The 17,341-nt window shown below is 36.0% G+C and overlaps 1 protein-coding gene across 1 annotated transcript in view; it reads right to left on the bottom strand.

Annotated features, from left to right (window-relative positions):
- LOC149776218 (prostatic acid phosphatase-like) overlaps positions 1-16,889 on the bottom strand; it is a 50,167-nt gene extending 33,278 nt beyond the window's left edge. Inside the window, exons 1-2 of the mRNA XM_089942607.1 lie at positions 16,709-16,889; positions 4,356-4,454 (exon numbers count right to left, since the gene is read on the bottom strand). Of these exons, the coding sequence (XP_089798733.1) occupies positions 4,356-4,454; positions 16,709-16,795 (186 nt within the window). The 5' untranslated portion in view covers positions 16,796-16,889. The remainder of the gene's footprint in view (positions 1-4,355; positions 4,455-16,708) is intronic.
- Positions 16,890-17,341: the final 452 nt, after the last annotated feature.

The raw sequence follows: 17,341 nt of genomic DNA, 5'->3' as shown, positions 1-17,341 counted from the left end.
TTAGGACATTAATCCCAGAACTTCAAAAAGTTTCAATAATATGGGGCCTGGCCGTAGTTTCGCAAAAATTCTCAAAATGTCTTTTAAATTATCTTGTTATGGTACAACAAGACAATATCAATATTTCCACTGGAGGCAGAGATAGTGAAAAGGATTCAAAATTACTGTTTAGTTTTAAATTTAAAAACATGGAAATCTATTTTCTGGAAAAGATAGTCGAGGAAATCCTCCAAATTTCCTCAAAGATGAGGCAACATTCCTTTATGGAAAGTTCAAGATTTTACGGCTGTTTGGATGTTTGCCTGCTGAATGTTCTGTGGCAAAAATAAAATCATCATTACTAACCAAACAATACAATAATCAAATCTCGTTTTAAGGAAAATATTTTGTGATGTGCAGTGAAAATGAGGCCAGTAACACTGGCGTACCAGGGAACAAACTTGAATCATATCAACATTTCAGCTCGATGAAGGAACGAATGCAGAAGACATGTGATTTTCAAGAACCTGATCACAGGAAAGTAACACTGTTCATGATGTTGCTTCTATAGGAATTAATACCAATGCTTTGCCACCAGCAAGCAAAACAAAAACCATACAGCCTTGCACAGCAGAAAACTGCTCTGGCTATAGGAAGACTGTTGGAAGTGCTATGAAACATTCTTGACTGAGAACAGCATAACTTAGGGCTCTAGTGACATTGACATACAAACTACTCAAAATATTTCTGTCAAGGGTGATTTAAATGTTAGCTGGAAACAGACTAAATCTTGGACTTCATGAACTCTAGCTGAACCATTGAATCAGTGAGCATATCTACTTGATTCAAGGAACATGCAACATATTCAAGTTGATAATTTATCTCAAGCAATCATGCCAATAAGACTGAATACTGCCTGTCAGTGTCACAGGCCTACACAGAATACCTACTGTAACATATATCTGATTTAATATATATTTATATTTATTTTATTTAATTGTTTGTCAGTTTTTAATTTTTTATTTTATTATAATGTAAATTTTTTCACTAGAGATGATACTTTTTCAGAAAATTGTTTGACCTTGACCGTTAGTTTATAAACACCAGGTGTTGATCTAACTTCTGACCTTGATTCAAAATTAGTAAACAAAGTTCTATCTTATTTTAAAATGGTTGTTGTCAACGTCATGATGGGACTTCATGGGTTAAAAAGTAAACACTTTTTTAAAAATTTTATTCTTGGAATAAAATCATTGGTGTAAATCAAGACCATATTCTGTGTACGTGATATAAACATGATCATGTGACACACACACACCCACTTTCATATCGCAATTCAAGTTTTTCCATAACTACGCATTTGTGTAAAGATGTGTAGAGAGAGATTTCTCAGTTTTGGGCTTTGAATACTAATGCCAAGTTAATTTGTTGTAGCCAGATTTGAGCTATAATTTTCTTCAGATCAGTTGGATTTCAAAAGGATTCTTTATTCTCTGGAAATATTTTGAGGAGTGCTCACACAGAAATTTTGTAAAGACATTGCTTACAAATTTAATTTGGATTTCCAACACCGGAGTGGCATTATTTGTATTTCTACAAGGAACTGTAGATAAGCACGGTACTGACTACAGCATAAGTCATCATTATCCATCTTGGAATTTACATCAGGACTCGAATTTGAAATTATTAGAACATTTATTACTAGGACTTTTGTAATTTAATTTGTGGATTATTTTCAGATTATTTTTGGATTTGATTCTTGAAAATGTAAGTTCTTCTCCTTTTTCATTTTTTACAGAATTTTCCAGGAAAATAAATTATTTGTTACATTTTAAAAAGCTTGTTGTTTTCACTCTTTCTGTGTTACTGTTTATTCGAGCCTAATCATGTAACACTATGAATACTGCCTGTCAGTGTCAAAGGCCTACACAGAATACATATGAATATATGGCTGCTTTAGGAAAAGATAGCTGTGATGCAACAGGTTTACATCCAGGTCTTTGGCATAAGGTACAAAAAGTTGATATCACTCTTTCAAGAGGATGACTGCAAAAGACAACAAAAACAAAAATATACACAGTAAGTCAATCTCCCTATTGCACCACAAACTCAATGTGCCATCCTACCCAAGGGACAAATGATCATTTGTATCAGAAGTAATGATAAAAATACAATCCTGAGGAATCCAGATGGATCAAGATATGGGGGTCAAGAGGCAAAATATGGCAGGAAACAGGCTATCCTACACTCAAGGCAAAATATGGCAGGAAACAGGCTATCCTACACTCAAGGCAAAATATGGGAGGAAACAGGCTATCCTACACTCAAGGCAAAATATGGCAGGAAACAGGCTATCCTACATTCAAGGCAAAATATGGCAGGAAACAGGCTATCCTAAACTCAAGGCAAAATATGGCAGGAAACAGGCTATCCTACACTCAAGGCAAAATATGGCAGGAAACAGGCTATCCTACACTCAAGGTGAATCAATAAAAAACTTCTACAATTTCATATAATAAAGAAAACTGCAGATAAGGAGACAGAAATGCATGAATAGGAAGAAGGTGTAAGCAAGCTGACATCAAAGTTAAGATGAACTGGATAATACTGAAGCCTGCAGAAGACAAAGATGGAAATTACATTAAATCACCAGACATTATTCTAAGAATAATATTAGGATGTGTGAAAGACTGCATGTTAATACAGCGGACTCCAAAGTTTATAGTTATAAAGTAAAATTAAATTAATCACATACCTTTGATCCATAATAGCAGAAAACAGAGCCTGTTGCAAACTATTTTGCAAGCAAAACTCATTTTTTTAATCCATCCATTCATATACTGGTACATGCATTTACATCCATCCTTTCATATACTGGTAAATGCATTTTCATCCATCCATTCATATACTGATACATACATTTTCATCCATCCATTCATATACTGGTACATGCATTTTCATCCATCCATTCATATACTGGTACATGCATTTTCATCCATCCATTCATATACTGGTACATGCATTTTCATCCATCCATTCATATACTGGTACATGCATTTTCATCCATCGATTCATATACTGGTACATGTATTTTCATCCATCCATTCATATACTGGTACTGGTACATCATTTTCATCCATCCATTCATATACTGGTACATACATTTTCATCCATCCATTCATATTCTGGTACATACATTTTCATCCATCCATTCATATACTGGTACTGGTACATCATTTTCATCCATCCATACATGTACTGGTACATGCATTTTCATCCATCCATTCATATACTGGTACATGCATTTTCATCCATCCATTCATATACTGGTACATGCATTTTCATCCATCCATTCATATACTGGTACATGCATTTTCATCCATCCATTCATATACTGGTACTGGTACATCATTTTCATCCATCCATTCATATACTGGTACATACATTTTCATCCATCCATTCATATTCTGGTACATACATTTTCATCCATCCATTCATATACTGGTACTGGTACATGCATTTTCATCCATCCATTCATATACTGGTACATACATTTTCATCCATCCATTCATATTCTGGTACATACATTTACATCCATCCATTCATATACATGTACTGGTACATGCATTTTCATCCATCCATTCATATACTGGTACATGCATTTACATCCATCCATTCATATACTGGTACTGGTACATCATTTTCATCCATCCATTCATATACTGGTACATACATTTTCATCCATCCATTCATATTCTGGTACATACATTTTCATCCATCCATTCATATACTGGTACTGGTACATCATTTTCATCCATCCATTCATATACTGGTACATACATTTTCATCCATCCATTCATATACTGGTACATACATTTACATCCATCCATTCATATACTGGTACATACATTTTCATCCATCCATTCATATACTGGTACAGGCATTTACATCCATCCATTCATATACCAGTACATACAATTTCATCCATCCATTCATATACTGGTACATGCATTTTCATCCATCCATTCTTATACTGGTACATACATTTTCATCCATCCATTCATATAATGGTACATGCATTTACATCCATCCATTCATATACTGGTACATACATTTACATCCATCCATTCATATACTGGTACATGCATTTACATCTATCCATTCATATACTGGTACATGCATTTACATCTATCCATTCATATACTGGTACATACATTTTCATCCATCCATTCATATACTGGTACATACATTTACATCCATCCATTCATATACTGGTACATGCATTTTCATCTATCCATTCATATACTGGGTACATTCATTATTCTCCATCTACTACTTTTAAATTATTAATTATTCAAATAAAGGAACAAACTTACATTGGTTAACCATCCTGGGATTCCTTGTGGCCAGGTGTAGTTAATATTAGGATCTGTAGGAAAAATCTCAATAGGGCTCCGATCTCCATGGCGGTAAACCTAAAACAGCAATAGTATAGCTTAATTAGAAAAAAGAAATAAATAATTTTTTGTTACATGCATGCAGGCTGCACTCTAGGCGACTTGGGCAATAGGTCACACTGGTTTTCCCATCACAAAATATTACTTTTATAAGTGATTGATGATCAAGAGGAATAGCAATCAGCAAGCTGTATGATTGCTTATGGATTGATGTGCAAGTCAACCATGATATCACATCAATCTATGGCAAAAATATGTTATCAAAGTATTCAGAACACTGACAACTTGCAATGCTAATAGGATTGGATACTAATATACATAATATCAGATGGAAGAATACAATTCCAGAGATAGTGCTATTCATGGTCCCTAATACTATTGTAAATATACTACTAGAAATAACTTCAAATATTTTTCTAATTTTATTTTGCTTTATATTCACTAGAGAATTTATATTCACATTTTTAAACACAAGCTGAAAAATTATAGACTTCCTTTAAAAAGCATTTTCAACTCTTGTTTCATGCATTACCATTAGTGAAATGATATCCTGGGAAGATAACTACCATATAAAGGCTAATCTGCAACTTAAATTTGAGTGGCAACCCCTGGACATAAAAATGACCTGAACCCAGTGCATATTGAATACTAATTTTAGCACTATTATTAGTAACAGAATATATATTGTGAAAGAAAATGGAAACTATGCCATAATCATTGATGGACTGAAAGCCTGCAAGCCACAAATGTCAGTCATCCAGGTGGAGTCAAAAACGATTATGCAAAGTTAGAAGACTTTTTGTTGTTGGGGTTTAATGCCATTTTTCAGCACATGATAGGCTATGCATGGCAGCCAGTATTAATGGTGGAGGAAGAACCCAGGAAGAACCACCGACCCATGAGAAGCTACTGGCAAGCTTTCTCACAAACCCACATTGGTCGAATCCTAGACTTGAACCCACACAGACAGATGTGAGATGGGAGTGATTCGTACTGGAGAGCGCTTTAGACCACTTGGCCACTCTGGGCCCCTACAGAGGATGATGAAGGTCAAAAATGCCAAAAAACAAATTATGAATATAAACATGAACAATAATTTTTACATAGTTGCTTCTGGTATTTATACAAATGTTCTGCACCAATTTTTTTTATAAAAAAAATGAGTTTGTTTCTAAAAGCATTGGGTGAAATTGTTGCAGAATATTTCACATATACAATATCAATATCATTAGTTAATTCACAAATGCAAAGCACCCTCAAATATAATTATTAAACTGCACCTGATTGCCATAAATGATTACGGTGGCTGAATTTGAGACTAATAATGGCAGAAATAGAAAACCATCAACAGCCTCAAGCACAGATATAGAATCAGTAGCTAGTGGAATTACAGGCAGTAAAATCCGAGTAAATTTTGGCATATATGCCAGTGCGCTCACTATACATTCCATAATCAGTACTCTTGATTTCACAATTATGATCCAGCAGGGGCACCTGTGGGTAAGATTCAATCATTGGCATGTGCATATGATAAAAGGGGGTGGGAGGTAGAATAAAGAGGAAATCACTAGTACACTACTACTCCATTATTAAATACACATTAGATTTTAAATGTACCTGACAGGACTTAATCTTCTGATAATGGATTGAGGATGATTTCATAACAGCAGTACTTTAAGGAGAAAAAAAGATGACCGTTATCACATAAAATCAATACAAGCTAAACTTCCTGTTTAAGGCATATTAGATAGCCAAGATACAACATGTATGCCAGTTCTCATTACATATGCATTGTTTTGTCTCCATTATCATGTCTGCATCAAAACTGGTGGTCATGTTTAATCAACTGAAGTTAGCAACATTGTTTTGGATTTCATATTAGAGAGCTGAGATTTAATTCCTATCAGATTAAATCAAGAAGCAGCCTGCAGTTGATATATTGCCTGGATGTAACATGTACCAAAGTGGCATAGTAGTATGACTGGTTATATCTATTGATTGGAACTAAACTTCTCATTGGAGTTAAACTTGTATAATCTATAATTTTGTCCTTCTGTGATTGTGGTCAAAATAATGGGTTCACTTTGAATTCTTTATCCTTGATTATCCATTGGATAGTCGGGCAAATAACCAGTCAACCTAATGTATGTCACCCTGATGGCTTGTTTAAACAAATTTTTCATTAGCATGTTTCCCTAAAACATGCATACATGAAAAGAAAAAGAAAAAAAATAAAATATATATATATATAAGAGTTTAACATGGTTGTTTCTGAGTTTATCATGGTATAAACTCTCAGTTGCCAAATCACACTGCAAATAACACCCAAAGGTTTTTATTTCTAATTTTATTTTTTGTTTTATGTTATGTTGCTTTTTTAAGATATTTCCTATCAGTTTTAGAGCTTGTTTAAGCTTATTTTTGTTGAGGCATCTGCTATGTAGCTATTTACAGAACAGAGGGTTCTCAATCTCCAACGTAATAGCTATGTCATTATCATATAAAAAAATTCTACCAATGGTAGTAAATTTAAGGTTTGGAACATTCCACGTCATGGTCTTTTAATCTTTTATCTAAATTGGTGGGTGTGATCTGAATAGAACTTCAATATTCGAAGCAAAGGATGTACTGTTTTGTTTAACATGCAAATGACTCTTGGATTTTATGCTGCCATGAGTTCATTGTGACTTGGCCGAATTGTTATTGTACTGACATGTAACTAATTTTTGCGTCTACAAATCTATTTTCGTGTTGATTAACAGTGTAGGCTACATACAGGGGCTACTTACAAATGAAAATAAGACTCGGTAAATGGTTATAATGATGGAGGTCCAATGGTCAAACTGTACAAGACACCAACACTGGCAGTTACAATGGAGGAAGTTCAGCGGACCTCCCACCTATCCCACATCATAACTATCAAGGTCAACATGTTAGACTGTAGGACTGTGAATCCAACTGTTATAATATAACTCTTCGAATCCCCTCCTCCCAATCCCTATATCCATTTACCTATAGTTTTAAATTCATTTGAAATGAGCTGCAGTGAAAGTGCTTAGTCCAATGTTCTTGGCAGATTTTGAGTTTCCCAGCTTTTCTTTTTCAAATCTAGCCAAATAAAGAATTATTTATATTCAGAAAAACAGCAAAAATGTATTACATGTATTTGATTCTGTCAAATCAATTTATTCAATTTTCTAACTAAAATATAAACCCACCACTTCTTTTTCATTTTAAAGGCATGCAATGTGTACGACTTCCAGTTCACTGTTAATGTTAGTTACTTTGCATGTGACCAATATAGAAGTTAGTATAAAGTAGTTTTCCGTATAGTTTATACAGAAATAAATGCAACTGGGTCTGATCACAAGATTATGTTCTGACTAATGGAAATCTTCCCTTCACTTATCAAGATGCAACTGCAATTTTATACACACACACACACATATATATATAACAAAGCTGACACCAGTCTTGTGGTGCTCTTCACTTCCTCTGCCACTCCAAAAGAAACTGGATCTGAAGCCCCTTTCACAGAGTTTGCCTTCTCCTGCAAGCCGGGTCTCGCGAAAGGCAGCAATGTCCACGTTGTATCTGGTGAGTTCTTCTCCTATTAGGCAGTTCTCCTTTGGACCTCTTGGCTGGACCTCCCAAGGGAGTAAACGACAAGACTCATGACCATGAAACTTCCCCTCCTGTCTGGAAGAAATCACCTTACCATCATCAGTTGCTATGCTCCAACCCTGACCAGCCCAGATGAAGTGAAAGTAAAGTTCTATGAGGATCTTCACTTCCTCATTGCTGAGGTTCCATTGGCAGATAAGCTCGTTATTCATGGCGACTTCAGTGCAAGAGTAGGCTGTGATCACATTACCTGGAATGGAGTGCTACAAACGTACAGAGTGGGTCACTGTAGCATCAACGGTTTCCTTTTGCTCAAAACTTGCTTCGAGCATGAAAGGCTGATCACCAATACAGTCTTCTGCATCCCTACCCAAAAACAGACGTCATGGATGCACCCTCACTCTAAGCACTGGCATCCATCTCATTGACTATGTCATTGTCAGGAAGAGGGACAGGTAGGATGTGCATGTGACCAAGTTCTTGTTTGGCACCGAGTGCTGGACAGACCACCGCCTCATCATCACCAAGCTCAACATCCACATTCAGCCCAAATGATGCATACAGGGAAGGAAGGCTTCCAAAAAACTAAACACCACCAAGCTGACACGTACCAGTACTAAACAGTCTCCCTCGTGGATGCCCTGGAAGAACATCTGAAATCCATCCTTCTGGACAAACAGAATGTGAAGACCGACTGGGCTGCATTCAGAGAGCTGGTCTACAGCACTGCTTCAGAAATTCTAGGACTCTCAGCCAGAAAGCAGCAAGACTGGCTTGATGAGAACTGTGACGAGATCAAGCAGTTGCTGGATAAGAAACACCAACTCCACCAAACCTACCTCAACAACCCAAAGTCCACCTCCAGTAAAGATGTGTACAACAATATTCGCAGAACTGTACAGCAGAAACTCTGTCAGTTGCAAAACACATAGCTGAGCAACAAAGCTGATGAGATCCAGTGCTACGCAGATGGGCATGACATGAAGAACTTCTACAATGCCTTGAAAGAAGTGTATGGACATATATCCTCTGCATCATCCCCCCTTCTCAGTGCAGACAGGAAAGCATTAATTACTGACAAAGAGAAGACTCTTCAACGACGGGCTTAACACTTCAACAGCATCCTGAATCACCATTCATCCATCAACGATGAAGCCATCAGTCGTCTCCACCAATTACCCATCAACGAAGCACTGGATGAAACTCCAAGCATAGCTTGAGACACAGAAAGCGATATGCTGCTCTCCAGTGGCAATACCCCTGGTTCAGACTCCATCCCAGCTGAAGTCTACAAGGGGGCATGGCCCTGATAGAAAGGCTCCACCAACTGTTTTCACTGATGTGGCAGCAAGAGACGATTCCCCCAGGAATTCAAAGATGCTTCCATAATCCGCCTGTATGAGCTCAAAGGGAACAGCCAGGACAATGACAACCACTGGGGTATATCCTTGCTCTCAATCGCAGGAAAGATTCCCAATATCACCGTCAGTGACCAAAAACTAAACGTAGTGAACTGCTTCACCTACCTTGGCAGCACAATGTCACAGAGCATCACTACTGATGACAAAGTGAACCTCTGCATTGCCAGAGCCAGCTCACCTTTTGGCACATTGTATGCCAATGTCTGAAATAAAGAGACATCAGCATCCAGGCCAAACTAAAGGTCTGCAGGGCAGTTGTGCTCCCCACACTACTTAACACATGCGAAATGTGGACAGTGTACCAATGCCACGCCAAGAAGCTGAACCACTTTCAAACCACAAGTCTCAGAAAAATCCTCAACATCAAGTGGCAGGCCAAGATTCCAGACACTCAACTACTCGCCCAAGCAGGTCTACCCAGCATCCACACCATCCTGATGCAGTCCCAGCTACACTGGGCAAGACATATTGTACGCATGCAAGACCACCAGCTGCATTGAAAGCGTTCAACATAAACCCTGATTTATGGGAGCAAACAGCAAGCGATCGAGTCACTTGGAATTCCTCCGTGAATAAAGGCTCCAAGTTGTGCGAATCTAGCAGGACAGCAGCTACAGAGCTGAAGAGGCAAGCCAGAAAAGTGTGTACCATCAACCCTCCTGGAGATGTCCCTCTCATCCCTTGTCCCTTATGCAAATGAACATTCCATGCAAAGATTGGCCTCATCAGCCACCTGTGCGGGCTCAGAACAGAACCTGCCCCTCCAATCCTTGGATGACTAGAGTGGTCCTCATCGACTCAACAGACGAACAACAAAAAACATATATAATGATGTACACAATAAGAGTAAGAGTAACAGAAAATGGTTAAAAATTATCCCATTTGCATTAACTGTATCAGAATGATGATGGAAAAAGAGTGCAACTGCAAAGAAAAATCCCTGCCATGAATGTAACTAAGGACAAGAATTTAAATTACCCAGACTAAGATTAACAGCCCATTTTAAACAATTACACTATCCATACTCACTATATCCAAAACAAGGATATAAAATAATCTATCAATGATGTTTCACCATGACGATTAATTTAGAGTATTATCTAATATTTAATAACCTTCAGTATAAATTTTTTTAAAAATGGTGACATTGCCTACCAATTAATGACTGCAGTTTTCAGATACTAATGTTAATGTTCAATAAAAAAAAAACTAGATCCCTGTATCCCAGAATCAGCTTCACAGGTAAATGTGGAAACAAAAAGGGTTTTACTTCACATTATACATTTTTGTGCAAGCCTACAGACCAAAACAATTAATATGAAAACAGTCACTCATATAGCCTCTACTTTATAGTTAGGATATATCCACTTCCCAAGTAAGTGCACAAAATATAATTGAATTTTAATTAATACATGTGTTATATCTGTGGTGCATGCCTCCAGACCACAAGAGATAAAATGATGCCACTCTCACATAGATATGATCTCTTCTACATTGGTAGTAATTAAACTGCCTTTTATACTGTAGATCTGATTGGCTATCAGGCAAACCAAACGTGAGCAGGATATTTTTCAATAATGTTGCTAAAATTACAAGAAACTTAGACAAAGAATTCTTAGGGGTCTTAAGTTACACCTTTTGTTGAACCTAAATGAGTTACTCTCTTCACAAAATACATGTACCTATGAGGAACTACTCTGTTCACCTGGAAACAAATTATCCCAAATCAGATATTTCAAACTGAACATGATCAAACCAGGAATGGAAGTTTTGGAAACTGGATGTTCCTGGACAGCCAGCTTTGAAAATCTGGCTGCCCAGTAAACTACTACCATTGCTCAACAATTTATTACCAACATTTTCACTTGTAAGTCATCGTCAGTCCTGCTAATGGCATACATGCCAAGTTTTCTATGACCTCAATAAGGGAGATTATGTTCAAATCAGGGAAATTAGCATAACAACTGAAAATCAACTTATCTCCAGGTGCAATACTGGTACATAATTTTTGGGTTGACTAATGAGAAAACAATATTCCATTCACTATACTGCATTTGGTTAATAAACTGCAGCAGACACGGCCATGTCAATTGGTAGGATGGGAAAATGGTCTGGCATTCCTTAAAGGTATGTCAAAACTTTTGAGCAGGCATACAAAGTTGAATGCTTGAGCTAAATATAACAAATTTATTACATTACAGAAAATGTAGCTTGAAATACCAACAATGATTCTTTAATAGGTCGCCCAAGATAGGAGAGAAGCATTCTCCTTTGGTCTTATTATATAGTACATGAATGACTGATAGGTTGTTGTTGTTGAAGGGTTTAACACTATTTTTCAGCACACAAACACACGCAGACAGAGGTGAGATGGCAGTCATCCGTAACAGTGCTTAAGACCACTCGGTCACTCTGGGCCCCCATGACTGATAGGTAAATTGTAAGCAACAATACACAAAGCTTTCTCCTTTTTCACTACACTTCATGTATTTAAATTTGTCTATTCAAGCACTGTTGAGGTTGCAAACATTTTTCCCCCGATGGAATAATTTACATCAAACCCAATGGCTATGTTTCAACATGGCACCAAAGTAATTATATTTCCAAATAATTCATGAACTATTTTAAACTAGTCAGTTTGCCTGCAAACTATTATATATGACACATTACTCAATACTGAAATATTGATAAATACATGAACAATAAATACATCAGCACAAATTATGAGCCACTATCTGATTAGGTGTCAGATCGATAACAACTAGATTGAAAGATTACAATAATAATAAACAGTCTATTATTTTAGCTGGAAATATATATATGCCAAACTGATGTTTTAGCTTGAAATTTACATACTTGGCAGTTTTTTATTTTCAGAGTTTTTGTTGGCAAATCAGACGGTCAAGATGGGACCAAAAATCAAAAGATTGAATACCAGGCAATTCAGAAGACTTGGCATGTGTTTAATGGGAAGTGTCACAGAATACCAGGCAATTCAATTCAGGAGACTTGGCATGTATGTAATGGGAAGTGTCACAGAATACCAGGCAATTCAATTCAGGAGTCTTGGCATGTACGTAATGAGAAGTGTCAAAGGCAACTAGGCATATATTTAATGAGAAGTGTATATAATGGTAAGTGTCACAGGAGACTCGGCAGGTATGAAATTAGAAGTGTTTATAATGGAAAGTGTCAGAGTCAACTTGGCATGCATGGAAACAGGTCACAATAGTACCCATGAATGTAGTTCTAGCCTAGTTTGGTGGTTTGGTGGTGACAGAAGAGTTAGATTTATGCATTTTTGATAGGGATTTAAAGGTAATTGTTTATTTTTAAGAATATGAGCCCAGGGTGTGGTTGTCCGTGTGTATTTCAGTGACAGTGCACAGTGAGTAATAAGGCCTTGGTGATGATCCAGAAGTGAAATCTGTGTTCTGTTTACATGCTGCTCTGTTTAGAGTCCAGCCTCTCAAAAGCATCCACGTGAACCTTTGGCAAGAACTTCACCATGAAGTCATCTTTGAAGGTATTTTAGATTAACAAATGATCTGTATTGATTGTCACACAGTGGAAAGGTCAGTACCAGGAAATCAATGGAGAGAATATATAGTAAAATTAATTGTATTCTATGTCATTCTGTAATGGAAAGTGTATGTAATGGGAAGTGTCACTGCAGACTTGGCATGTATGTAATGGGAAGTGTCACAGGAGTTTATATACATATTTCATATCAACAACAAAAAAACAACAGATTTCCTTTCTTTAATAACTAATTGTCTGTCATCTTTATGTAGCCCTGACCAAAAACCTGTTAATAGTTTCATGTTTAGATAAGTTTATATCATTGTGGTTCATGCTATCATGAACTGGATACTAATGAATAAATTGGATACTAATGAATGAATTGGATACTAATGAATAAATTTGATACTAATGAATGAATTGGATATTAATGAATAAATTGGATACTAATGAATGAATTGGATAGTAATGAATGAATTGGATACTAATGAATAAATTGGATACTAATGAATAAATTGGATACTAATGAATGAATTGGATACTAATGAATGAATTGGATGCTAATGAATGAATTGGATGCTAATGAATGAATTGGATACTAATGAATGAATTGGATACTAACTCATGTTTCAAATTGCCAGGGAGTGATTCAATTTCCACATGTCCAATAAGCCAAACAGTATACAACAACTGTGACTGGACTGATTATTTAATCTTGCCATATTCCTTAGCTAAAGCTAACCAACAGAAGCATGGTTCCATGCTCTACAACAAGTGCCCAGTGATAGAATTTCAAAGGCTGTGCAAATAGTATTTCTAGTTATGCTGCATAGCTGCTCACCCATTTGACACAACTGCCTAAAATGAGTCTAGGACATTACCCCACCCCCCCAGTATATTACCCTACTGTTTATTACTTCCCAGTCTGCTACCCCATCCCCCCCCAGTCTACTACTATATAACATACTTGTTATACCCCAAGACTAAGTAATTAAAATAAACTTCAAAAGAATTATTTCTGGTGAATTATATTTTTTAATATTTATATAGTTTTTCTGGGGCATGCGCATAGAAACCATTTCTGCTCGAAGTATATTTCAAGCCTTCTCATGTCCCCATGGTTAGCCATGCCTGACACTTGAACCCACAGAAGAGGTGAGATGGCAGTGGTCGGAATGGTAAGCGCTTTAGACCACTCGGGACCACCGCACTAGAGGATGATGGCCATAAAGCTTAACACTTTTTTAAAAAATGGCAACTATCTTACATCTCACACTTTCTCTACATTCATATGTATAATGCCGACATTATTATATCAGAATGTATTTACAGTTGAAAGGTTAACTTTATGTATTTGGCAGAAACAAACAGAATTTTACAAAATACAGAAAAACATGTATGCTCACCTATGCCTACCTTTTCTATATGGAGTTCCTTTTACAAAAATAATTTTAAAATGTGTGTGAATATTTTGTATAAAACCCCAAAATTATAAAACTCTCTTGTTATCCATGACAGGAAGATCCATAATTCTTCTCAGCACCTGGCTACATAAAAATGTAAACAATGAAAACAGTACAAAATAAACTGGGTTTTTAAAAAAATCCATTTTATGAAAAAGCTGACTTTTTTAAAAACTAAAGCATCATATTATAACGATAGTCACAATGCTCCTATGACCAAATCGTTAGAGCATCCGCCTTGGATGAGGGAGGTTGCAGGTTCAATACCTGGCCAAGTCATATCAAAGACTTACAAAAATGATACTAACAGCTTCCTCACTCGGCACTCAGCATTAGGAGGTTAGTGTTAGGACTGGTCGGCTTAGTGTCAGGATAATGTGACTAAATGGGACATAATGCTACATGTCTGTGGCAAAATGCCCCAGTGGTAGACATCACAAAAAATGCCATACTACATACATCGTAGTGATATGACAATTTTTTTTAAAGCTATGTAAAGAATTCACACACATATATAATGTTAGTCAATATGATAACTTTATTGCACATGTTTAGTACGTTTGAAGTGTAATGTATTGTCTAGGTTAGACTCTACATATCTAATCACTGTCTAGCCATATACTCTTGATACGACTTATCTAGAGACACTGGTATTCAAATTAAAATTGTCATATTTAGTACATGGTGATAAAGAGGTAAAAGTTTAACCAATTTGCTGAATTTGGAATAAAAGAAAATCAATTCAAGTCATTTTTGTGAATATGAACATGAATACTGTCACAATAAAGAACAGAAAATCAATCTATAGCAATTCTATAAATAAAAAAAATATTTCTTGAGAATAAGTCTATGCTAGTTCCTTCTCTGATTCCACATTTTAACACTTGTCTCAATTTCATGAACTGCATAATGTATGTGTGTTTGTGTGATTTGGATTTTTAACGTAGCTTTAAAAAAATTCAGCCATATTGCTACGATGTCTGCAGTGTGGCAGTTTATAGTGATGTCTAGCACTGGGACATCATGCCACAGACGTGTAGCATTATGTCCCACCCAGTCACATTATCCTGACGTCACATTATCCTGACACCAGGCTGACCAGTCCTAACACTAACCTCTTAATGCTGAGCACCTAGCGAGGCAGCTGTTAGTACCACTGTTATAAGTCTTTGGTATGACTCGGCTAGGGATCGAACCCACGACCTCTCACATCCGAGGCGGACACTCTAACCATTAGGCCACCAGAGTGGTGAACTGCACAATACTGCTGAAAATAACTGAATTGTTTTAGAAAACTGGTTTTATTATAAAATGTGAAAATTGACAAAAATATCTTATCATAACTACATTTAAAATGCAAATTTACTAAATGATTTCAGATCAATGTATATGTACAAGAACACTTAAATGGATAAATTTGCACTATTGGTTTTAAAAGCAACATATAATTTCAAACTGAATGACTCAAGAATATGGCATTTCATGCAAAACTGTTGGGTGGGTGTGATAATTGTTAAAAAGGCACTGAGGAGCTTCAAAAATACCTGGAACAAAGGCAAACCCAATTTAATCTTAAAGCTGAATGTTCACAAAACATTTCAATATAATCATATGTAAGAGATATGACAAGAGTTCCACAACTTGCAAAAGTTACCAAAGACCAGTATTAAACATGGTGGACAGTGCATGTATTTGAATGCTTAAGATAAATACTGCACACTCCAATTATGCAGAAAACTTTCCATTTTGAAGCTAAAATTGAATCAACTTGTGCATTACTCAAAGAATTATGGTATTTTGGGCAAAAAATAATTGAAGGTCGCTTTGAAAAAAATGAGCAAAAAGCTTCAGAAGTACAAAGAACACATAAAAGGTCAAATAATTCTCAAGGCTAAATGCTCACAAAACATTTATATATAGACGTGAAAATTTCAGCACGAAATACCACGAAGTCGAAAATATGCAAATATGACCAAAGACCTGTATTAAAAATAATGAAATGTGCCGCTCTTTAAATGACTTTTTAATTCTACACCATCAAATTATGCAGAAAACATTTTCATATCTATAGTTCTCAAAAAATATCATTACCTGGTGGCTAATAAAACAGTGACAAACTGGCAATATTGATTAATTTTACCCCCACCCCACAAAAAAATCACAAAAAATTGACTACATTTATTAAAATAAATAAAATTAAAAATGTAACAACACAAAAAATAACAAAAACACGAAATACTACCAGATTGACTTGTCTTAGAGTCGATGGTACCGACCAACAACAATTCACAACCAGGAAAAGCACGGAAATCCTGAGTTTAGCCTTCATGTTGTCAGTACCACCTAATGAATGAAGATTGACGCTTTCTCATGGACTGCTCCCATAAGGTTACTTCAAAAAAAAAGCAAGACAGCAACCAGTCTATGTTTACGCGCAGAAAGCCTGAGGTATAATCTATAATCAGGGCGCTCACCAGTTAATATGTACTTTTGAGAGATTGACGTATGTAAGGTGAAGTAGTTCGCATTTATAACACGCACAGTGGAGAGAATGTTGGCAAACCTCTATGCTACATTAATGTAGTGTGGATGATATTTCTTTGGATATTGTACTTTTGGAACTTGTACATGATTTAAGCACACTACTGACTAAAATGACTGCTCCCTTGTGCTCAAAAATCAGCCTGAATTAATCTAAATTACACTATAATAATAATAATAATAATAATGAGGACTTTGTATAGCGCCTAATCTTTAGAAGCTCTAAGCGCTTTACAACATTAGGCAACACCTATAAAATAAAAAATATATAATGATATGATTACAAAAACAAACACCGTGAAATTAGAAAACATTAAAAAAAAAACATGCTGAG

The sequence above is a fragment of the Sinohyriopsis cumingii genome, chromosome 18 (genome assembly GCF_028554795.1).
Source record: "Sinohyriopsis cumingii isolate HCF-2022 chromosome 18, ASM2855479v2, whole genome shotgun sequence".
NCBI lineage: Eukaryota > Metazoa > Mollusca > Bivalvia > Unionida > Unionidae > Sinohyriopsis > Sinohyriopsis cumingii.
This window is presented reverse-complemented; position numbering and strand designations above follow the sequence as displayed.